Source organism: Pleurodeles waltl, chromosome 5, assembly GCF_031143425.1.
Source record: "Pleurodeles waltl isolate 20211129_DDA chromosome 5, aPleWal1.hap1.20221129, whole genome shotgun sequence".
NCBI lineage: Eukaryota > Metazoa > Chordata > Amphibia > Caudata > Salamandridae > Pleurodeles > Pleurodeles waltl.
The window spans coordinates 725,334,533-725,359,016 of record NC_090444.1 but is presented as its reverse complement, the minus strand read 5'-3'; the positions used below and the strand labels follow the sequence as shown (position 1 = coordinate 725,359,016).

Here is a 24,484-nt window from a genome sequence, read left to right as displayed (position 1 = left end):
CCTGAATTTTAACTCTTTGTTTTGAATTTATTTTTACAGTCCTTTCATGAATTTGACTCTATTCCAGGAGGTCACCCTAGTACTGGGACCAGACATCACTTGAGGAGTGAGGGGTAGGGAATTAGGAGGCAAGGAATGTCCATGCTCATCTCTCTGAAGCATGAGACAAAGGATTAAGCTGCACGATGGATTCAGTAAGTGTTAGGGAGGAAAGGGAAATGGAGGCTGTGATTTTGCTCTGCTTGTTTTCCCCTCAGAAGAGGACCTAGTTCAGGTTAGACTGTTCCTACTGCAGCAGGACGAAGACTGATTTGCATATTGTCGGTCTCCGTCTAAAGTGGTATAATGGACAACAAAATGGACTGGAATGAAGTAATTAGCAGTGGCTGGAAGTAGTTCAATCATTCCTCCAATCAACTTTCTCTTTTCCTCTGTTTCCCTCTTACTGGGCAATGGAGCAGGTCCACATTGTGATCTAACTAATGCCTTAATGCTAGCAGCCATTGCACTTCACATACAGAGCAATTAGGAAGCACCTATGTCAATAGCTGTATTAGATATTGGGCAAAGCAGAAGGGACATGACCATCATGTCCACACTGCCCGGTAAATGTTTCAAATACAGTAATGTGGAAACAAACGCTGTCTTATGATCAAGTAGAAACTGGACTAAGACTATTGTGTTGATTACACTGCAGACTGTGTGGTCTCCCTCTGGGGTTTATTATCGTGTGTGATGGCAAGCTGTACTGGATGCAGGCCGAAGCCTGTAAAACAAAACACTTTTTTGCTGACATTTTCAAACTGCTGAAAGCAAGGGGAAAATATGAAAGGGGGGGGAGGGGTGGACACAAAATCCTGCGACCAAATTCATAATAGGGCCTGTATTTATGGGTCTGGCGTGGTATTTCCCATTTTAGGACATAACAAACTTGTGATATGTGTGTGTGTGTGTGTGTGTGTGAGAGAGAGAGATACTGCCTGTAATAATTTACTCTGCCACTGGTATCTCCCCCTCGAATTACCTGCTATCTACGAATGTAGGCCTAGATATATTACATAATAATTAGGCAAAGTGGAAAACAGCATTAAGAGACAATTTGATCTGATACAAAGCTCTACCGGGTGACACCTGTGCCTGTCAATAGCTACAGGGGTAAGCAATAAGCCAACCCTATATTGGCACTCTCAGAAACAGCTTGGCTGTATTGGCTGGTGTCACAATGAACCACCCTGCTCTATTGCAGCAGCCCTACAGATATTTAGCATCACCTTATACATGTTGGCACACGAAGCATCACATTAATAGCACCATGCAATATTTTAGGCGCACTCTAATGGGTCGTACAGTGGGATATCTGAGCAACTGTCACATTCGACCATCCCACATCACAAGAATGCATAAACGTGGCATACCTCGGCATCAGATTGTCATAGTGATTTTTAAGGGATAATAAAGCACAGTGCAGTCTCTGAAGAACTGACTATTATTCCCCGGACCCCCAAATTTCAAACCAGCCTGTTTTCTTTTTGAAAGTTGCTCTTAAACGTGCCATTTTGGTCTGATTTTTTGCAAAACATTTGTTTGGAGGGATGGGTTTGGAAATACAAAATACTCCTGGAGACGGACAGGCTCACTTGCTAGGCTTGCTCGCTGAGCCAATGCGGAACTGGCGTGAACAAAATTTAGCAGGACTGTTTTTGGTTCAGATATAGTCCAAGCCGCGTTACACCTTTCTAAAACAGCAAATACCCTCATGCGTGTGTCCTTAACCCCTACGGTGCCTTGGACGAGGTGATCTCGTCCAAGGCACCAGTTCCCGGGTGCCTTGGACGAGATCACCTCGTCCTGCACCCGGGAACTCGGGGGAGCACTAGCGCTCCACCCCCATGTGCCCCCCACCCACACCCCCTGGTCGTGGATGGAAGGGGAATCCCTTCCCCTTCCACCTCGACCTCCCCCACCCCACTGTGAAGTCAGCGCGCATCGCGCGCTGATTGTCACAGAGGCCTCCTCCTTCGTGCTGGAAGCTCAGCTTCCAGCTCGCTCGGAAGAGAAATGCAAAATTCCGATCACGTGGAGGAGGCCGAGAGAGGCTTCGAAGGGAAGGAAATGTATTTCCTTCCCTTTGAAGTCTCTCTCAGCATTTCAAAAGCCGGATTGCAAAGCAATCCGGCTTTTGAAACGCTGACTAGACACCAGGGATAAGGGAGCGACCCCTTGGGCAAGGGTCGCTCCCAGGGGGGGCATTTTTTTTAAGGCCTTTTCTGCCCACCCTCGCCCCCGGGGGCAGAAACCTCTAGGCACCAGTGATAAAAATTATTTTTTTTGAGGTGGGGAGCGACCCCTTAGGCAAGGGTCGCTCCCCTAGAGGACAAATTACATTTAGGCCATTTCTGCCCCCCTTGGGGGCAGATTGGCCTATTTTTATGAGGCCAATCTGCCCCCAATGGGGACAGAAACCACTAGACACCAGGGAGTGTTTTTGGGGGGGGGGGGGGGGGGGAATTGGCATAAGGGAGCGACCCCTTGGGCAAGGGTCACTCCCAGGGGGGGGGCAAATTGTATTTAGACCATTTCTGCCCATCAGCCGATTTTATGTCAATCTGCCCCCAAGGGGGCAGAAACCACTAGGAACGTTTTTTTTTTTTTGCGGCAATGTCACGCACGGGGAGCAACCCCGTAGGCAAGGGTCGTTCTGGGGGGGAGGGGGGGCAGGGGCAAATTCATTTTAGGCCATTTCTGCCCCCCCCCGGGGGCAGATCGGCCTATTGTTATTAGGCCGATCTGCCCCCGGGGAGGACAGAATCCTCTAGGCGCGAAGGCAATTCTTTTTTTTTTTTTTTTTTTTTTTTTAGAGATAGAGAGCGACCCATTAGGCAAGGGTCGCTCCCCTGGGGGGCAAATTGTATTTACACCATTTCTGCCCCCTTGGGGGCAGATCGGCCGATTTTAGGTCAATCTGCCCCCAAGGGGGCAGAAACCACTAGGCACTGGGGAGTTTTGTGCCAATGTCACGCAAGGGGAGCGACCCCGTAGGCAAGGGTCACTCCCAGGGGAGGGGGTTGGGGGGTGAAGAGGGGCAAATTTATTTTAGGCCATTTCTACCCCCCTGGGGGCAGATCGGACTATTGTTATTAGGCCGATCTTCCCCCAGGGGGGGCAGAAACCTCTAGGCGCCAGGGCAAAAAAAATTTTTTTGTTTTTTTTTGTTTTAGAGAGATGGGGAGTGACCCATTAGGCAAGGGTCGCTCCACTGGGGGGCAAATTGTATTTAGACCATTTCTGCCCCCCTTCGGGGCAGATCAGCCGATTTTAGGTCAATATGCCCCCAAGGGGGCAGAAACCACTAGGCACCAGGGATTTTTTTTTTTGCGCCAATGTCACGCAAGGGGAGCGACCCCGTAGGCAAGGGTCGCTACCGGGGGGTTTGGGATTAGGGGGTGGGGGGCAAACTTATTTTAGGCCATTTCTGCCCCCCCTGGGGCCGGCTGAGGTACAGGCCAAAATCCACAGGTAGGCACTTTGCAAAAAACACCTCTGTTTTCTGTGAAAAAAATGTGGTGTCTCCACGTTGTGTTTTGGGCCATTTCCTTTTGTGGGCGCTAGGCCTACCCACACAAGTGAGGTACCATTTTTATCGGGAGACTTGGGGGAACATAGAATAGCAAAACAAGTTTTATTGCCCCTTGTCTTTCTCTACAACTTTTCCTTCCAAATATAAGTGTGTGTAAAAAAAAGACGTCTATTTGAGAAATGCCCTGTAATTCACATGCTAGTATGGTCACCCCGGAATTCAGAGATGTGCAAATAACCACTGCTCCTCAACACCTTATCTTGTGCCCATTTTGGAAATACAAAGGTTTTCTTGATAGATATTTTTCACTCTTTATATTTCAGCAAATGAATTGCTGTATACCCGGTATAGAATGAAAACCCACTGCAGGGTGCAGCTCATTTATTGGCTCTGGGTACCTAGGGTTCTTCATGAACCTACAAGCCCTATATATCCCCGCAACCAGAAGAGTCCAGCAGACGTAACAGTATATTGCTTTCAAAAATCTGACATTGCAGGAAAAAGTTAGAGAGTAAAACGTAGAGAAAAATTGCTGTTTTTTTTACCTCAATTTCAATATATATATATTTTTTCAGTTGTTATTTTCTGTAAGAAACCCTTGTAGGATCTACACATATTACCCCTTGCAGAATTCAGAATTTTGTCTACTTTTCAGAAAGGTTTAGGTTTCTGGGATACAGCATTGGTTTCACGCCCATTTCTGTCACTGACTTGAAGGAGGCTGAAAGCACAAAAAAAATCGTAAAAATGGGGTATGTCCCAGTAAAATGCCAAATTTGTGTTGACAATTTGTGTTTTCTGATTCAAGTCTGCCTGTTCCTGAAAGCTGGTGATTTTAGCACCGCAAACCCTTTGTTGATGCCATTTTCAGGGGACAAACCACAAGCCTTCTTCTGCAGCCACTTTTTCCCATTGTTTTGAAAAAAACGTAATTTTCACTGTATTTTGGCTAATTTCTTGGCTTCCTTCAGGGGAACCCACTCTAGAATCCCTAGGATGTTGGAAAAAAAGGACGCAAATTTGGCTTGGCTACCTTATGCCGACAAAAAGTTATGAGGGCCTAAGCGCGAACTGCCCCAAATAGCCCAAAAAAGGCCTGGCACAGGAGGGGGAAAAGGCCTGGCAGCGAAGGGGTTAAAGTTCAATTGAAAGCACACAACCAAAAACAAAGCTCATGGGACAGCATGAACGTCTTTTATGGGTCGCAACTGCGTCCCCTGGCCTGCTCCTTGCAATCCCCAGCAAAGACTTTGCGACCCCTGGCCTCAGAGGTAGTAAATTCAGTGCCGTTACTGACATCGGCTGTGGCTCCACTTTTCTTGTTTTCGGTCAAATTTGTATTACAGTAATAGTGAATAATATTTGACTATTCATTATTATTGTAATAAAGAATGGATTAAAATTAGCCAGAATATGCTGCTCACTGGCAGCTAAGGCGAATTGACCTTCAAGTGGGGTATGCAAGGTATGCCTGTATTTTTGAAGGGGAATCCTTGTATTCTGCTGATTTATGTAGATGGCATTCATGGGCTCCCAAGGAACTGACAGGGGTTATGTTTACACCCCACGAAGTAAGGCTGGCAGACATGGACTGTGTAAAAAAGTAAAGCTAATGTCTCCCCTTGAGAAGAAAAAATTATATTTCAGGTAGACAGAGTGAACACAAATATTGAGCACCCTATTATTTTTATGTTAGGGAGACTGGCAACGAAAAGTGGCAAAACAAGTCCTATGAAATACACACCTGGTTTCAGAGAGTGGTCTTACCTTGTATGTACCTCTGCCAAAAACTTTTCTTCCGCTTCTTGTTCAATTTTTGCTGCACAAAACAAAGGACGTGTTTTTAGTATGAAAGCTACACCGTCTCCAAACATAGTATCCAGTACAAATAGAACAATGGATCTTTTTTTACTATATCATGCTTTCTACCACATGACATGCTTTGGAATAGGGTCACACCAATACGAAGTTCAAGCATTCATGATTGACAGTCCATTAGGTTTATGTTTTAAAATGATTTTTTAGTTTCAATTTCAGAACCCATAGCGCAGCCTGAATTTTGTTGAATGTAAGGTCTTAGTTCAGTACTACATACTCTCAGCATATGACAGGCTTGAAAGGCTTCAAATGCCACCTACCACCCTCCAAAATGTGTTTGTGGCATACACTTACCCAATGGTATGGTGACTATCCGTCCGTAGTTTTCACGGAGACCGTAATTTTAACCTCATGTCCGCTATACTTTCTTTAATGGGGGCAGCTTTGTTGGGTCCCCAAAATGAAGGAGATCGAAGCCACAGCATTTTAACAATTTATTGGGCATACGGGTAAGCACGGCGTTCCTCTACGACCAGCTTCCAGAGTGCCAGCAGACAACTGACATTCTCTGGAATGTCGCTCCAGGGCCTCGAGCACCACATTCCATCCCTGACAACCACAGAATACAATGATAGATAATACATAACACATCCCCCCCCTTAACAAAAACAAAATAAACAAAAACCTAATAGAAAGTAACAAATACATTGGTACTGGATTGTTAATACAATAAATCAAAATCATGTACGTGTTTCGGTTTATGCACCATTCTTTTAGACCTACATAGCCCCTCTTGTTCTTTGTTCTCTCCTGCCATACAATCATGTCTCCTGAAATTGATGTGCTCCCTTCCACTGGAAACATCCCAATTTCCAGTACCTATTTCAGGGTAGGCTAAATGAGATGCACCTTTAACATTAGCAGGTGCCTCCTTGAATCCACTACTATTGGACTTTGAACTTCTCTCATTATTTACTTGTTCAGAATCCATCTCCTCGTACCCCTGCAATTTTGCAACTCTCCTTTTACTCCACCACTTTCCACCTTCTACTACGACAGTGCTTGGTCACATGCACCACTCGTTTAAGGAAAAAAGTTAGAACCCTTCTTTTTAAAGGGTCTTCGAATACTGACATATTCCCACACTGAAATCCACATCTTTCACTATTAAGTTCAGCACACCTCTTTTTTGCTTTGTTTTGTGAACTTTCCACTCTAGCTTTGATGGACCCTAAACTGTGAACTGACTTGTCAGGATCCGATTCCTCCAACACCCAAGTGGTAGGCAACTCATTACATGAGTGTCTTCCCCTCAAAAGTGTAAACGGAGTGACTCCTTTTGTGGAGTGAGGAGTATTGTGGTATCACTAGATCCTGTCCGCCACTGCTTGTTGAACTCTCCTTCCTGTAGTAATATCCAATTGAATAGTATCTTTAAGCAGGCAATTCACCCTCTCTACCATGCCATTTCCTTGGGGACTATACTGTGCTGTAGTCAAGTGCATAAGTCCCCACTTTCCCAGAAATTCTACCATTTGATGCAATACAAAGTGAACAGTGTTATCTGTGACCAGAAATTTAGGAACCCCTTCTGAAAGAAATAAATCCTGTAAAAATGTGATTACACTACTGGTCTTTGGCTCTCATAAATTTGTAACCCACCCATTTTGCATGGTAGTCAACAACTACTAAAAAAAACCCTCTGACTGTCACTAACTCCCCCAATGGGTCCAATGAAATCCATACCAATTTTCTCCCATTGACTTTCAGGAAAATTGAGGACTTAATGGTGTGGCAGTCGTGCTGATTTAGACTGTGTACAGTCATCGCAATTACCCACCACCACTTCCACATCATTATCCTTCCCTGGCTGCCAATAGTGAAGTCTCAGTCTTTTCTTAGTTCCAGTCATGCCAATATGATCCTGGTGTTCCAATCTAAACAATCTACTTTTGAAATTACTCCAAAGAATCAGCTTGGTTCCTCTTAACACCAAGTTTCCCTCTACGCTTAACTCTTCTTTCACCTTGTCGAAAGACCTTCATTCTTCAGATACTTCTCCTTTCCTAGGCCAATCATGAAATTATAAATTTGAGTGTCTTGAAACATGAACCTTTATCCATACTTTTCTCCCAGCATTCTTGCGATATTGCGTTCTGCGCTATTGTGACACCAGCAATCATTCCGATTACCATTTCTTTGTCCTCTCCACTCCCACAAGTCTCACCAACCTCCTCCTGCAATGCACATCTCAATAAGAAATCCGCCCTGCAATTTGTTCCCCTTTGCATGTGTTTCATTCTGAAATTAAATGTGGGCAGCTTAGATAGTAATCTAATTAACCTTGGACTAGCATTTTCAATTCCCTTCTCATTCCACGAGAATACCAATGGCTTATGGTCAGTGACCACCACAAATTCTCTACCCCATAGGTACCTTGAATGATGAACACCCCACACACAGGCAAACGTTCCTTTTTCAATGGTACTGTAGTTTTTCTTCGCCTCTACAAGTCTTCTTGAAGCAAAGGCTACAATAGTCTGTACCCCTTTTTGCAACTGAGTGAATACAGCTCCAATCCCTGAATTGCTAACACCTACTGTCACAACAGACATCACTTGCTGGTGCCTGCAAGATCACATTTTTTAATGTTGTGTATGCTCTTTCTTTTTCTTGCCCCCTTACAAATTTGGAATTCTTACTCATCAACTCACTAAGAGGTATACTTTGTAAAGGAATTTTTTTTACAAAATGAGATTAATACTCGCATATTCCTAGATAACACCACAATTGGTCCTTGTCAGAAGGTTGAGTACAATCACAAATGGCCATTAAAAGATCATTCTTGGGTTCTATCCCTGGTGAGGACAGTTTGTGCCCAAGATATTTAATCTCCTGCACTAAGAACTGACACTTCTCTAATTTTACAGTCATGCCATGATTCTCCAATATGCCCAACACTCTGTCAAGTTTGCTCAAGTGACTGTACTGAATTGGAAACTATGAAAATGTTGTCTTGATATGTAAATACCTCCTTTTCTTCCCCAATAACTGTTGGACTACTTTCTAAAAAATGGATGCTGCTGACACCAAACCGAACGTCATTCTAGGAAACCTATATGCCCAAAAGGCATGTTGAATGCAATTAGATCCCTGGACTCCTGACTAAGTTCGACCTGACTGTACACAGTTTTAATGTCAATAGAGGAAAAAATGTTCATACCACATAATTGAGCAAGCATGTCCTGGATCCTTGGTAGAGGAAAGCAGTCTACGTGTATGTTATTATTTAATGATCTCAAATCGACGCAAAGTCTCATCTCATATGACTTTTTTATGGCCACTACTACTATGGGAGAGACCATTGTGATGAGTAATAGAAATTATTCTTTCAGTTCGTAAGGTGTGCACATCACTGAGTAAATTTAACCAGATTAATGCATTTCACTACCAATGAGTTCAATCAGGGGTGAGTGCCTTCTCTTTTCGACTAAGGTGAGCACATAAAATCTCTCACCCTCACCTTTGAGATCCGCATTAGCCACGCCTTTAATACCACGTCAGATGTTCTGCTGAGACAGACGCTCTTGAATGAGGCTTGGTGAAAGCGGCTTGCTCACAGAACGCTTGTTCCTTCACTCCTGTTCCCCACACACTGCCGGTGACGGAGATGGAATGAGGCACGTAGAAGTGCTCCTTAAAAAACAATAATAGTGGTGGCGTGAAGGGAGCAGACTCGTTCCAACAACTGTGCCAGAATAAACTGAGGTGCGAGCATGCGGGAGCGGCCTAAGTCAGCAGCAACTCCCAACAGGTATCAGTACAGAGAAATCACTTTTACTTTCCCAGTATTAAAATGAGTCCTCACATTGAATCACGTAACCTGTGAAAGGAATTTCTATTCCCTAATATGACGGTTGTAATATTTGAGGGCTGCCAGCCCAAAAACATTCCGATGAGTTAGAGGACACAAATCCCTTCTTCTGTTGCCAATTATGTTGTGTCCCCAAAATGAAAGAGATCAAACCCGCAGTAGTTTTAAACTTTACTGGGCATAAGTGTAAGCACAGCGTACCTCACGACCAGCTTCCAGAGAGCCAGCAGACAACTGACTCTCTGGAATGTCGCTCCAGAGCCTCGAGCACCACATTCCATCCCTGACAATCATAAAATACAATGACAGATTTATAAGACATAACAGGTTTGTCTATAATTTTAACGATTGTGGGTGACAGCCAATGATGTGGCGTGTTTCACCCTCCAAGGGTCAGCAGGGCTTTGTGTGAAAAGCCTATAAAGCTAACAAAGATCTGCTTGAAAACCACCAGGCAATTCTAGTGCTTGCTGCTACACTGCAGGACTATGCTCAATGACCCTGGTGCTTCAAGGCGAAGGGAAACTGTTTTAGGTTACTCAACCTTGAGATAGGTGAAGTGCAAAGCATGCTTTAGGCATGTTTTCAGCATTCTGCACATTTGGGAGAGTGAAGTACTGTGCCTACATTCACTCTCACCCCCGGAAGAACCGGGCCTCTGACCGACTCAGCTAGAGGCACCATTTTCCCCCTTTAATCAGCTTTCTGAAGGAAGGATTAGTTCAAACAAAGTGCATTGGTGTTTGTTATTTTTGCATATGCATTTCCATTTTCCTGAAGTTTGTTGATGTGTTCTCTATCTTTTCCCCGGTGTACTCCTTCTTTTGCTCTGTCATTGTCTCTCCCTCGCTCCATCTCTCAATCTCACCGCACCAGGTGCTGAGGTGGGGGTGCCATTTTTGCACATATATTATGGTTTTAAAAGCACCTGGGTATTCCTTGCGTCCAGCATTTTTCAGGCAATTATAAATATGTCAAGATAACTCCGGTGATTAATGTTTCGCTTGGAGAGTTCGGAGTTTTCTCTAGTGGAAGTGTTAAGGTAGCGCAGAGGTTTAATATGGCTGCTGCAAAGAACGTGTGCTCTTCTACAAAGGTCATATAATGCAAATAGGTTAGCAGGTTACTACTTTTGTCAGAGCGGTCATTTTGTTGCTTGCAGTTTATAAGTTAAAATCCTCATATATATCACAGTGAGCTAGTAACTGTAATTAGAAAGATTCATGCAAACTACAAGGTATAGGTTAGAGCGTCATGATTTTCTCCTCAGCTTTTCACTAGCCGAATGTTGCAAAAAGGGTTCATTTGTATAGAAATCAATTCTTAATATTAAACCCCCTGTCTTGGTGTTACATTTTATATTCCGAGTTTGTGCTTCTCGAGACCAAGCACTCAAAGTATACAGCCTACCAGTATGGATGACGTGACTTCTACACCTTGTAGTCCTCTGCCTTATGTAACGTTCCTTTTACAATGATTTACACATCTATGACTGATTGTTTCTGTGTAATCTAGGTGTAATGTAAAGTGCTCTGACACTACACTTGTATGAGTGAGGCTATAGAACGAATTAAATGCATCTGAGAAAGAATGGCAAGGGAGACTTGAGGGGCACTGTTAAAGGGTGGTAGTGAGGGAGTCCATTGTGGAGGTGCTAGTTGGGGGGCGCCAATAAACATTGTTGCACAGGGCACCACCAGTGCTAAGGCCGGCTCTGCTTGCTTGCCTCGAGTCCTTGCAGGTTTGTTTAACTTGTTCAGACACTACTGTAGTCCCTTCGGCTGAAAAGACTACAGCAACATCAAATTAAATAAATACATTAATTTAATCTATTTAATATTCTCAGCCAATATAACAAACATTTCCTTAAATGAAGTCCTCTACTCAGGGGCTTAGCTTGGTAAGTAAGACTGGGAGGTTGTGAGCTTCAAATTTTCCAACAATTAGGCTGGCATATAACTTTAAGGTACGTTGAAAAGCAGGGTGCATGAGAGGGACCTAAGAGACAGAGGAAAGGGAGAGAAATAGGAATTGGTAGGAGTACTGAAAAAGAAAACAGAATATTTTGTCAAATAACCAACAGTTCGGAGGACTTTCAATAGAAAGTGTGTGTGTTTGTGTGTGTATGTAAACATTCCTGGCCAGTCATCTTACTATACCCAACTGAAAGCACCTGTACCCAATTATTTATCAGAAAACCTTTTTTAAGGGGGTGTAAAACCCCAAACACTTGCCCTGAAGCTACACCCCTACCGCTACATGAATGGATGAAGACATTTCAATTGTGGGCCTTGGCAGTGGTTGAAGGGGTTACAAAAATGTAATTTTGAGTTTAGAGGAGTTTTGGATGCACTCACTAGTAAAAGCTTTATCACAGCCCAGTCCCATATAGGAAGGGTTGTTAGCCTTAGATCCCAAGGTGGTAAGCTGGGATAGATACAACAGCATGTAGAAAGAAATCTTGAATTTACCACACTTTATTATAATCTAGGCAGTCAGAATGGCAGGACGTGGCTATTATGCATGCATTAAGGTGCTTGTTCTCTATCATTTAAGGAGTATGACAATGTTTCAGCATTGTGTTGGGAGCTATTGTGCTGTGCAGACTCCACTCAAAAGCAGATCTTAGCACTAAAAGCTTCTGTACACAATACGGAGAAACATTGTTACGATTCAGTTATCATTAACACAGAAATTATACTTCTAGCTTTTTAAGAGTCATGTTTTAGAGACAGGTTTCATGGAGTATAAGCAAAAACGGCTGAGAATATTAAATTGTTTTATGTGTGTAGACACTACTGTAGTCTGTTCAATCATGTCCCCTTAGCTAATGGCTGAGAATATTTAATAGTTTATGCATGGCTGCCAAGTTTCCATTCTGCTTGTGTGTGACATTTCCATGTTGCAGTGTTATATTTCCTAGTCCACGAGTGACACTGACACTTGGAAACAAATGTAATTATTGTCGCAACCAGAAAAATATCACACGCAAGTAGTAATAAAAATGTCACCCAGAGGTAGAGTCAATGCCCTACAGCAGAGAACTTGCCATACAAGCATCATGAATTATTCCAGCAGCCCAAATAGCTTCACTGTTGCCTCTCATATCATCAGGAATTTACTGCCAGCAATCTATCCCTCAAAGCCACAAGACACCATAACCTGCTTAGTAAACCGAAGGCACAGCACTCTTCCGAAAGTCCCCTTATACCTTGAAGTGCTCTGGTGTCATTAACAGCATCCTCATACTAGAGGGAGATTATACTGTGGAAACCTAAAAACTAAGCTAAACTGTGCAGTGGTAGTGTTCCTGCTTCGGAGATCATCAATATGGAAAAAATAAACATACCTATTACGCCCCTCAAGTGCCCAAGAAATTCTTCATAATATTTTTGCAGAAACCTCACATTATTTCAATGTGAACAGTTCATTCACATCACAGTTCTCCATTACATTTTGATGCCTGTAGTCCCACAAATAGAAGTAGCAAAACCATAACAGTAAGGTCAAAAACAGAACAAAACAAACAATATTAGAAAACTTGAGTTTTCTGTTTACAAAGGGAAGGCGTTACTGGCACTGCTTATTCAAATTCCTGATGTTTTTTTTTGGTTGAGGTATTTTTTTGAAAATATGAATCTAGTGCATGCACTCAACTAAGAGCTGCTCAAGTGTGCATACAATCACCAATGTTGTTCTTTCTAGTGTACAGACCTAGCATATTGTTAATCCAGTAGCGTTATGTATTCCAAGTGACCATGTGTAAAGCATTCCACAGGAGCTAATCAATCTTCTGTTATTCTCTTACTGTCTGCTGTTTCCGGTATGAATAAATCATAAATTTACAACATTTAGCTACTGATTTGCTCATTTATCATGTGTGATACCCCCACTTCAGACTATTCAATCTGCACTCCATTGAAATCTTGAAATTCGCAACCACGCTTTGATTTTAAAATGGCTATTATGCAAAAATTCAGAAGTCTGTTAGTTCTGATAAAAAGTACAATTTCAAAAACAAGTACTAAAACTAACATTGCTACTGTCTGTGAACCAATGTACTAGCATTCATATTAAGGGTGCAAAATACTCTGATAAGCGTTGTTTACATCAGTGGTCAAATTTTACTTGGTGTGCTTTACTACTTTTTAACCTAATATAACCTAAAACAAAATGTATTTTAGCTTGTACTTACTCTGGTTGGCTATTTACATACTTATATACTATCGTGCAACCTCGTCTGATATGTCTGTAAAACATTTCTTTTGTCGTGAATTTTTGGCCTGAATTTTGACATTATGTCCTGAATTTTGACCCTCTGTCCTGAAATATTTACACTCACCGTCCTGAATTTGCACCCATGCCAGGTGGTTACCCTGCCCTATGGTGGGCACATTTTATACATTAATGGCAACACGTACTGGCTGTGATGCGTGTTACAGATTTTGAAAGAGTAAGAAAACAGTAGCTAAACCTTACAGCTAAATTACTTTGCCAATGCTTGTTCTACCCATCCATAAACAAACATCTAACGGTTAAACGTTATATTTTTCTCTCCTTTTTGCTTCACATTCATGTACATAAGCAGGGGAAAAAATATGCGGATCAACAGGTCACAGGCCTAATAACTAGTGTGTGGGAACAACTACATCCTCTGTTGATTGGATATTGCTCAAATGAAATAGACACTGTGGTGAGGACACATCACATGCCTGTGCTTGCCAGTAACAGGCAAAATCAAATGATGGATCACAGGAGCAAACCATCAGGCAAAGAGTGAATGAAGAAGTCACCTGTCCAGTACAGGGAGGATTGTAAAGCTGTCTTGAGGGCAGTTGGTGGAAAACAGGGACAAGCCACGGTGGAGACGACTTGCAGTCGGAGACTGATGATGATCTTGAGAAACTATTAAGGAAATCAAGAGAGTTGCTGGCTAGACAGCATCAAGACAGGGGCAACAAAAGGGCCCACCTAGAGACCAAGAACAAGGCAAGGTAAAGGTGTGTCGTAGTTTGGACTCTTGCTCTGGGCAAGACTGCTGGTTAAAGGATGACAGTACTTTTGCTTGTAGGCGACTACGCCTTTCCTACAAGGAGTCGTAACTGTTGTCCCAACCTTACCGGCTCACTAGCAGCACCTCACCAGAAACACAATAGTAAAAAGGTGATTTGTGACAGCCTTTACGCATGAACTCAAGAATAAGACATCTCAGGGAGTGTCGTGGTTAAACGGCGATAACCCCTTTCTCACAGATATATCATGTCTCATACAAACACAGGCAATGACAAAGATGCAATAAAGTGTCAATAGTTTTTATTTAACATAACTGCAATTTGCAATAAGTTGCATGGGCTGCAATGATTAGGATAATGAATAATGCAAGAAACAGAATTGTGAAGACGAGAGTCATTATTACAAAGACCCCCACCATCTTGCAATGCATAGAAGAGACATGAGATGAAGCATGCCCTAATACACTAATGTGAAAGGCCTAACCTCCTACCTAAAGGAAGGCTGTGTTTGTTAAACCTAATCTGCCAATGCCAGGTCCATGAGAGGAGCCCCCAACCCTCGTTACCTTAGAATGAGGTCTCTATCTCAGGCTCCGCAGGGACACGAAGACTGGGTCAGCGTCAAGATGACTGCAGCATCGATATCAGCGATGCTCTCTGGTCGGAATCCCTCTGATTATCTGTCTAAAGTGTGATATATGTATACAGATCTACAAGGACCCCTGACGTAGGTGTGTTCCCAAACAATAGATAACAGTCATGCTTGGGACGGCAATTAATAGAAACAATCCCTCGAAAGTATAGAGAGGGAAAATCCCTAAGTGTGAACACCTACTGTTTGTCTTTGCTGCTTGATCCTGACGCCTTGCCACGGTGACACTGATAATATAACTCATAACAAGTGGCCTAATTATAAACAAGGCAGCCACCGTAGAAGAATTAAATAATGAAATGGGCTAAGACAGAGCAAGCTAAGTAGGTTAAAAGTCACTAGGTAGGACGGGGGCACGAGTCTGCAAGCCAGAGGCTACGCTAACTCCTGTTATCCCATTAAAACGAACTAGGATTCACTACAGGTGCAGAGAAGCAGTCAGTTCTAGGCAAGAAGAACGGTGCCCCCTCCACGGGCTTGAGGCACAGGGTGGCTACAGCCAGAATGGCACCCCCGTCAAGTGGACAGTGGACCAGGCCCCCAAGGTGCAACATGCACAACGAAGGCCCACACCTTCACCTCGGGGTGCCCTGGGACAAGGGAGCGACCCACCTATCCCTCTGGAAAGTGAACGGCCAAGCAAGGGGTGCAGTGATGATGACTGGGAAGCAGAGCTGGCCACCTGGTGCTAGTACGGCAGTGACCACAGAAGCAGCTTGGGATCACTGGACAGAACAGGAGGGTGAGCAACTAGCGCAGCATGAAGCTCGCACACAGTGCAGCGTAGGGGTGGCCAAGGGGAGCACAGCCAATTTTGGCACACAAGTGGGGATAATGAACAACACCCAGCAGCACCCTCCTGGGCTGGATTGCATCAGTAACAGTCACCAGGGCCAACCAGGCCCTCGGGCAGGTGGCACAGAATTGTGCCCATCACCCCCCACACCCACAGGCAGCCAGTGGTGGGCTTGGCCAGGCCCTGGACCTACATTCCCTAGGCTGTACACAGTTCTGCAGGCCAGGTATGGTTCAATGGCAAGGCCAGGCAATGGGTCGGGGGGGCATGCCAATGAGCAGGCCTCTGATGCAGGCAAGCAAAAGGGAACAGAATCGGGGGTGATAAATGAAAATGGCAAAAAGGTACAGACCCCCCTGGACAAGCAGGACAAAGAAGAAAAATGGCACAAAGTATGGGCAGATGGTGGTCCCTGGGACCCCCCCTCCCAGAGTAAGGGACCCACCGGAGGCCTGGGTACGAAGTGCAGCCTAGGGGCGTGGTTTAGGGAAGTGAATATCCCTGGGTGACTCACCCATAATGGGCAGAGTCACGGGCCTTGCTAGCCAGATTCCACTGGTGGTTAAAGAAAGGATATTGAAAATATAATTTTTAGATATTTTCTCCCTCCTCGAGGTACAGGAGGCGGAAGTGGACCAGCCCATGCATGAATAAAAGACGAGGATACAAGGGAGAGGTGCCGGCCAAGACTGGAGAGGTCTATAGAAAACTGGCTATGAGCATTTCACTTATCCTGAGAGGCTATTTCTTCATGAACAGAGGGTGCATGCAGCTCAGTTGAAATACCAAGGTGAAGAATGTCTACATTATGATGAAGGATTCCTTGGTAAAATGTAGACGTGGCCTAGCATTGAGTGGGAGCAGCAAGACAGAGGGTTCTATTAATCTCACTGTGGCAGCTATAGAGGGCGTGAGCATACAGGAGCATACTTTTTACCCCTGCAGGGGGAAGAGCAAACATGAGGGGTTCACACATGGCACCAGGGTGAGAAACCAGCCAGGGAGTAAGCAGGGCAAGCCCCGCTCAACAGTCTGCCAGAAATACGAAAGTGGAAGTTTAAACATAACAGCAGCAACTGTTAAGGGACCCACTCAGAAGTCAAGTATAGAAACTGGTGATGAGAAAGACAAAGCAACAGGAAGTAGATTGTGTGAGCGGGAAGCCAGGGGAGGGGGTCCCCTGGAAACCCTACATCTCTTCCCACCACATCTAGATAGCTCAGTTGCTGCACTTACTCAGGGGATACACAAAAAAGGAGGGACAGCTACCGGCTGAAGGCTTTTCATTAGGATTCTTCATTACATACAAGGGCCCCCAGGGTCACTTTGCATTCAATAAACTGAAATCAGTGAAGTTAAACCTAACAGTGGCTAGGCAGAAAATAGCAAACAAACTGTTCTTGGCAAGGGTGGCCGGTCCATTCTCCCCTCCAAAACTTTGCATTATGCCACTTGGGTGTGGTTCCTAAAAAAACAAGAAAGGAAAATTCAGACTAATTCACCATCTGTCATACCCCCCCCAGGGAGATTCGGTGAATGATGGACTTCACCCAGGCAGGTGTGTGGGTGTCCTATACCACAGTGGATGACGGGGTGGATCAGATTAAAGCATTAGGAAAGGGTACATGGTTTGCAAAGACTTATGTAAAATCCACTTTTTGCCTCCTACCGTTGCACCCACAAAGCTATCATCTGTTGGGGTTTCACCTGGACGGCTACTTCTATTATGACAAATGCCTCCCAATGGGCTGTGCCATATCTTGCACGTACTTTGAGGTGTTTAGTTTCTTCCTGGAATAGGAGCTGGTAAGAAGGTGCCCTGGGGGGGGAGGGCACACATTATCTGGATGATTTCCTATTTGTCGGCAGGGAAGGTACCAGTGAGTGTGAAGAGCTGAGGGAGGCTTGTAAGATGCGGAGGAAACATGGGTGCCATTGGTGGTGGAAAAGACTGAGGGCCCACACACATACTTATCCTTTCTGGGCATTGAGGTAGACACCTTAGTAGTAGTGTGCAGGCCCCCCAAAACCAAGGTAGAAGAGATACAATGGGACATCGAGGCCATGCTCACAAAGAAGAAGGTGATGCTAGGCAAAATCCAACAGCTCAGGGAGGGCTCAACTTCACGAATAATGTAATCCCAGAAGCCAGGCCTTTTGCAAGCTGTTTGGCATGGCTGAGCAAGAGTCTCAAGGAGAAGCACCTCAGGGTACGCCTCACGCAAAGGGTCACGGAGGACCTGGAGCAGTGGCTGGGCTTCCTGGGTAGCTTCAATGGAACTCTAATTTGAAAGGAACCCTGGGTTTCCGCAACGAAACTCCAATTTTTCATGGACGCGGTGGGGGTGTCGGGCAGTCCTGGGATCAGCACTGACCGCAGCCCGCTGGCCTGTCTCATGGCATGTGGGCGGGGTCACCAATAACATCACGGTGTTGCAACTCTTTCCCACAGTAGTTGCTTTCACCATTTGAGTTGGTGAGGGAGTGGGGGAACAGACTCACAAACAAGTAGATCACATTATGGTCTGACAATCATGCAGTGTCGCAAGTGCGAAATCTCAGGACAGCCCAATGCCCACTGGTAGTGCGTCTTTTGTGCCACCTAACAGGCTGTCAACCAAGGGACAACATTGCAGTAGGAGATAGATACTTCTGGTTGCGAAAACTCAGTGGCTGATGCACTATCTTGTTTACAATGGTAGAGGTACACGGAGATGGCTCCTACCGCTGACCCATGCATAACACTGGTACCTGGACAGCAGTGGGACTACTGGACTGCACCTGACCATGTCAGTGGCAAACGCGTTAGCCCCCAAGACAGCAGCAAGATAAAGTAAATGCTGGGGTACTTTCCAGGAAGTCACTGTCTCGAAGGGGCAGGGCGAGGTCACTACGGAGAATAAACAAAGGTTCACAGGGGCAGAAGCAGGGCATGAGTGAAGGCTCACCTCAGCGTGGTCGCATACTATGCAAAACTGTCCTACTGTAGGGTGGCCATGAAAGCATGGGCTAGACTACAACCTAGGCAACAGGACCGGCGCCTACCCACTGAATTCTCCATGTTGGAGCAACTAATAGCAGCTCTGTCAAAGGTATGCAGCACAAAACATGAGAACATGCTATTCAAGACAACTTTCACACTGGCGTTCTTCAGGGCCTATCGCGTCACTGAGCTTGTTGCACCCTCCAGGTCAAACTCCAGGGTAGCATGCCTCCAACAGCCAGATGTGCTTATGGGGGACGATTATTTGACAATCCATCTGCGCAGGTCAAAGAAGGACCAACGGAGTTAAGGGAAGTATTCTTCCCTTTACTGCCTGGACCAGGACACCCTCTGCCCATATCCTGCATGCATAACAGTACTAAAAATGGGCATCACCAAAGCTGGCTCCTCCCAACGGGTTCAGATCACACTCATTCCGCATAGGCAGGGCCATGACAGCAGGGGTGAGAGGATTAAGTGGGGATCAGATATAAAGGAGTGGGCCCCTGGGTGTCGGGCACATTTAAGGGTTACATACGACTGGTGGGTCGCTAAGTCCTAACCTACCCCCACCTCCCTTTGTTCTCTTGCCTTATGGCAGGCACCCCTCCAGTGATGCACACAGAATATGGATTGTGAGCCTCTCCTACCTCTCGCAGGCACAACAGTGCACAGCATGAAAGAACTACTGTGGAGTGGGGTTGCGGGCATAGCATTGTCTTGTCTGGGCAGGTCTGGGATGAAATGGGCCCAGCTCCTTCCCTCCTTGCAGAATGCCATGCTGCGGTAAGGCAGTCCGGACGCCTTGGTAATCCACATGGGGGAATGATCTAAATTACTGGGGCAGGAGGGACTTGTTGGGAGTGATGGTGTTGGGTCTCACAGTGGTGGCGTGACTGTTACACCTCCCTGACATTTTGTGGTTGAAGATAATAGCGAGACCAGACTGGAGGGGGGCAAAGGATCACCCTGAGGAGGAAAGATCCAGGAGGAAGCTGAACATATCCAGGGCCAAGCTATGTATGGCCAACTCCTGGGGTTTTGTGAGGCACGGGTTCATTAACCTTAGGATGCCAGGGTTCTAGGAATCAGATGGCATCCACTTGACGGAGGTGGGCATGGATATGTACTTGTTAAACATAGTTGGTACATTAGAGCAGCTAGGTTTCCCGTAGGGCAGGAAGAAAGGGAGGAGCTGCCTGTGGTCAGGTAACCACATGCAGCATGGCAGAGAGAACTCAAGGACCCTTGTTAGGAAAAGCTGTGCTGGAACACTGGCTACCAGCAACGTAAGCGATCCACAAGGTAAACTGAAAGACACAGAAAAACATTATGTGTGGATTGAACTTGATGACTAGAATGCGATGTTAAGGTTTGTGATGTACAATTTAATACACTGAGGCCGTTTGTATCCTAGTAAAGTCTCCTCTTGCTTACGTCACAGGGAAGGATGGGGGGGACCATGGGTCAAATCAGGAACAGCGGGAAGGGGAGATGGTCTTTCAACGACCTATGAGGGGATGGGTCACAGGTCAGTTAGCACAGCCGACCAGTTTGGGGCCTGCAATAAATGCCTCCCGAGGGCATGACCAGCTGCCCACGGGAGGCCCAAGCCCATAAAAAGAAAGGCATGCTGATTAGCCGGAGTGTTTCAAACTGGTCAGTCGTGTGGGGGCAACTGGCATCGCAGCGCTTATGCGTGCAGGACGGCACCTGGATAAATTGAGAGACCACCATCATTGACCCACACCGTAGGATTGGGCATCACAGCCGCAGAATCGGGGCTGGGCGTGGGGCGGAGAGAACTCCGCCAGACGGAGAGCACATTAGTCTAAAGAACAAGAGCTGCTCACGTAGTGTCCTTGGGATGCCTCACGGCAGGGGAGCAGATAGAGGTCAACAAGGGTTAGCAGTGGGCAGACACAGGACTTGTGGCCTGGGCAAGGCCAAGAAGCCACCCACTGCGATTGGTAGCAGAGAAGTCTAACCACTAAGGGCCCTCCTGAGGAAAGGCTGTGCTGGAAAACTGGAGACTAGTAACGTAAAAAGCAAACCACAGGGTAACCTGAAAGACAGAAAAAACACTGTGTGCATTGAACCTGATGACCAGAATGTGATGTTTAGGTTTGTGATGTACAATTTAATAAACTGCAGCTGTTTGTATCCCAGTAATGTCTTCCCTTGCTTATGTCACAGGGAAGTATTTGGGGGGAAGGTGGGGAAGGCACGGGTTAACCCAGGAATTCCCTGGAAGGGGAGATGGTCTCTCGCCCTTCTGGGAGGGGTTTGCATTTCTAATGCAAGTACAATAAAATGACTGACTCAATTGACACTTTAAATTACAAATAGTGAAATTATTTAAGGATGCAAGCAAATATATGGAAAAGTATTTTCATGTATGAAAGTTTTGGTTGAGGAAAGATATACATGCTGCCTGCTGCAATGTGCCGTGTTGTTGAGGCAGAACATCCTTTGGTTCATTACCTAATAAAAACTAAATTTCTCTAATAAGAAATAGATTGCACTTTACCTTTTTGTATGAACGTATCCATGTATTCTTTAAAAGGATACACATGCTCTTCCAAGGAACATCTGTTCACTTTTTCAGCTTCCGTCTCGCAAGCTGCAATTTAAATAGAAAATATTGGTGTGCAGAAAAGTTGACTCTTCTGTTAACTTTGTACTGTTTGTTATAACCACTGCTCAACATAAGCATGCCGGATTGGCACCACCAGGCAGATGATAGACTACAAAGTACAAACAGGAAAGTAGTTGAGGCAAAACATGCATTTGCAATCCTCAGTTAATGCGGTAATTTCATTAAAATCATAGTAATACTACTAAGCTATATAGACCAGTACACACGATAACTTTTGCATGCCCAACAAAGTCCAGATATGACATAGCCAACTGACTAATGGCTCTTAAGAGCACTTTTCACAATTATTATGCAACACCTTCTTTGTCGCTTATCTTTCTAGAAAAACGATATTAGTGTATTAATTGATTTGTAAAAAAAAAGTCATATTCAAGGGGAACATTATAAAAAAAAGTTAATTTGCAGGGCTATCATCATCTTAACTGCTTCTATGCATCCTCACCATGTGATAAACGTAGGTGACCACCAAGTCGCTTTGTTTTCAAATCTTAGCCAGAAATAAATCATATTTTTCCTCGTTTAAGGAGTAGCCTGATACCATAGAGTATTCGGAAATGATGGCAAGAACTTCTGGTACTACCAAATCTGCCGCAGATGAGAAGATCACGGCACCACTGGCATTTGCCACCAGCTTTTGAGGGCTGTGGGTAAAGGGAACAAACTTTGTTTTTGTGTTTGTTCTATTGGCATGAAGAAGTGGTTCTATTGAGAGGAGAAATAATAGGGTGGGACAGAGGGCAGCCTTTCCTGGTTCCATGTGCTAAAAGAAATATGTTTGATATGTGGCCATTACGTTTGATGCAAGCAGAGGTTTTATAGTAAATAGTCATGGCCATACGTATAACACAGTCACCTAAATCTTTTTTTTCAAGACCGTTTTAAGTACTGAGACTTTGTCAAAAGCCTTCTCCGCATCCAGGGCCATAGCCAATGTGGGAGAAAGGATCCGTTCAGCCTGCTGTATTACATGACGAGAGCTAAGAATATTGTCTGCAGTTAACCTTCCCTTTACAAAACTAGTCTGGGGTAAGTATATGAGAAAGAGGGAGTATTGTCTAGTCTGAAGGCTAGTAATTTAGTATAAATGTAATAATCAGTGTTGAGTAACAATATGGGACAACATTCCTAATCTCTAATGGTTATTTACCTTCTTTAGGCATTACTACTATACTGGCTTCTGAAACTGACCCTTTGATTTCGTCCGACGATTCAAATTTATTGAGAAGATCAGCCAAATGAGCATAAAAATCCATTGGTAACATTTGTAAAAAGAGGTCAGGAAGCCATCCGTACACAGTGTCTTTTGGGGTTTTAGGTAATTACCAGCCTTTGTTATTTTTATTTGTATCAATCGGTTTCTTAAGAACAAAGTCCTTGTCCACAGGTTGAGGTAATTGGATCAAATCTGGGTACTATTGACAAGCTTCTGAGCTGGGCATACTACACGATTGCGATGGATTACACAACTGTGTAAAAGAACTGGACAGCTTCTACAATTTTTGTATGGTTCATCTGTAGCTTCTACAATTTTTGTATGGTTGACCTGTATTAATCCATTTTATCCCTAATGGCTGGGGTATGAATCAAGTTTTTACATTCTTTAAGGGTGAGGGCTAGAGGTTTACCAGCCTTATTTTGCTAAAAAAGATTTTTGGCCTTCGTTTTGGTGGATCAGACATGAGCACTCTCTCTTAGAATCTTGTTATATTTGTATATACGTTTTTTTGATCTTAGTCATAATGTTGAAATCCAGAGCTTTAGTTTCCATCATTCTCCAGTTTTTTGATCTGTGTTTCCAAAAGGTTCAACGTTATGTTCACATTTCTATTTGCGGTCGCCACAATGCTAAATATCTTACCCCTAATAGTTGCCTTAATCGCATACCAAATTATCTCTATATCCATGTCTAGTGTTTTATTTGCTTGAAAGAATTGAGAGATAGAAAGTGAATTTTGTTCTCCGGTTTCTGGGACAGTAAATACAGCATTATTCATTCTCTATGAGCAACTCTGGTCTCTGTAAGCAAGTGGATTTATAGGGGCAATGTGAGTCAGTCTAGGGTTATATCATACTGCAGAATGAAATCTCCTCCTAGGATAATCCTGCTGTGTCTGGGCAATTCATGCAGTTAGCTGTTTAGAGAAACCTAGGAAGACTGTCATCCACCGTAGGGGTCTATACGTTCACAAAAAAAACACCCCATGTTTAGTAATTCTGGAGATCAGATATCTACCAATCACTAGTGCACTTAGCTTGATTAGAGATTAGGGTAAATACCCAGTTTTTCTTGTTTTCTGCTGGGGAGCATGCACTTTTATGAATCTGAGACTGCTGCATACTTTGGCTCTCTGGAGTCCCCAATCTAGTTTCCTGAAATAGGATGAGATCCCCTTTTACTTTCTGACAGCAGTCTTTAAGACTTGTTTCTGTTTAATTGGGTGATTTAGGCCTTTTGCCTTGACGAATAAGATCTTAAGAGATGGCAAAACCATCAGACTAGTGCAAACTTAAGATAGAAATATCTCAACCAATAGTAAATTACCAGGGAAGGGATGGGGGGGGGGGGGAGGGGAGAGACAGAAGATAGGGAAGAAGGGAAGAGAAACATTAAAGAGAAAGAGGAAAAGATGCATAAACCCCAGCATCTATTTTGTCTGTTAAACTCCCCATATTCTATGCTCAAACCCAAGACCCACCCCCTCCCATTATCCACCCATGAACCTCCCCCAAACCCAAAGCATAGAGACAGAACTGTGTAGGTCTTGTGGAGAATTTTGACATAAGTTAGAAGAGCAAAGCTCGAGCGAGAGATAATGAGAACACTGGGTTAGTGAGAAATATTAACAACATGCAGCCAGAAAGAGGTCTAATGGCCAATAACATTCAATACAAACATGGCTAAGCTGGGCAACTTCAAAAGTATCTGTGAAGTATTAAGAATGCACTTACATGCCTTGATATCACACAAGAGTAAGGGGGAAAGAGGCTGTACTTCTCATGCAACAAATAGTTTCTAATCTCTACTGTACAACCGCTTGTAGAATGGCCACAGAAAATTGTATCTAAAGATACACCATTGTGTAAACGTGCAGAGTTAAGCAGCTGTCTCAAAT

General features: G+C 44.3%; 1 protein-coding gene across 1 annotated transcript in view; it reads right to left on the bottom strand.

Annotated features, from left to right (window-relative positions):
• The window catches only part of LOC138295990 (formin-2-like), a 686,093-nt gene that overhangs the window by 84,394 nt on the left and 577,215 nt on the right, over window positions 1-24,484 (bottom strand). Inside the window, exons 14-15 of the mRNA XM_069234685.1 lie at window positions 21,243-21,335; window positions 5,345-5,396 (exon numbers count right to left, since the gene is read on the bottom strand). Of these exons, the coding sequence (XP_069090786.1) occupies window positions 5,345-5,396; window positions 21,243-21,335 (145 nt within the window). The remainder of the gene's footprint in view (window positions 1-5,344; window positions 5,397-21,242; window positions 21,336-24,484) is intronic.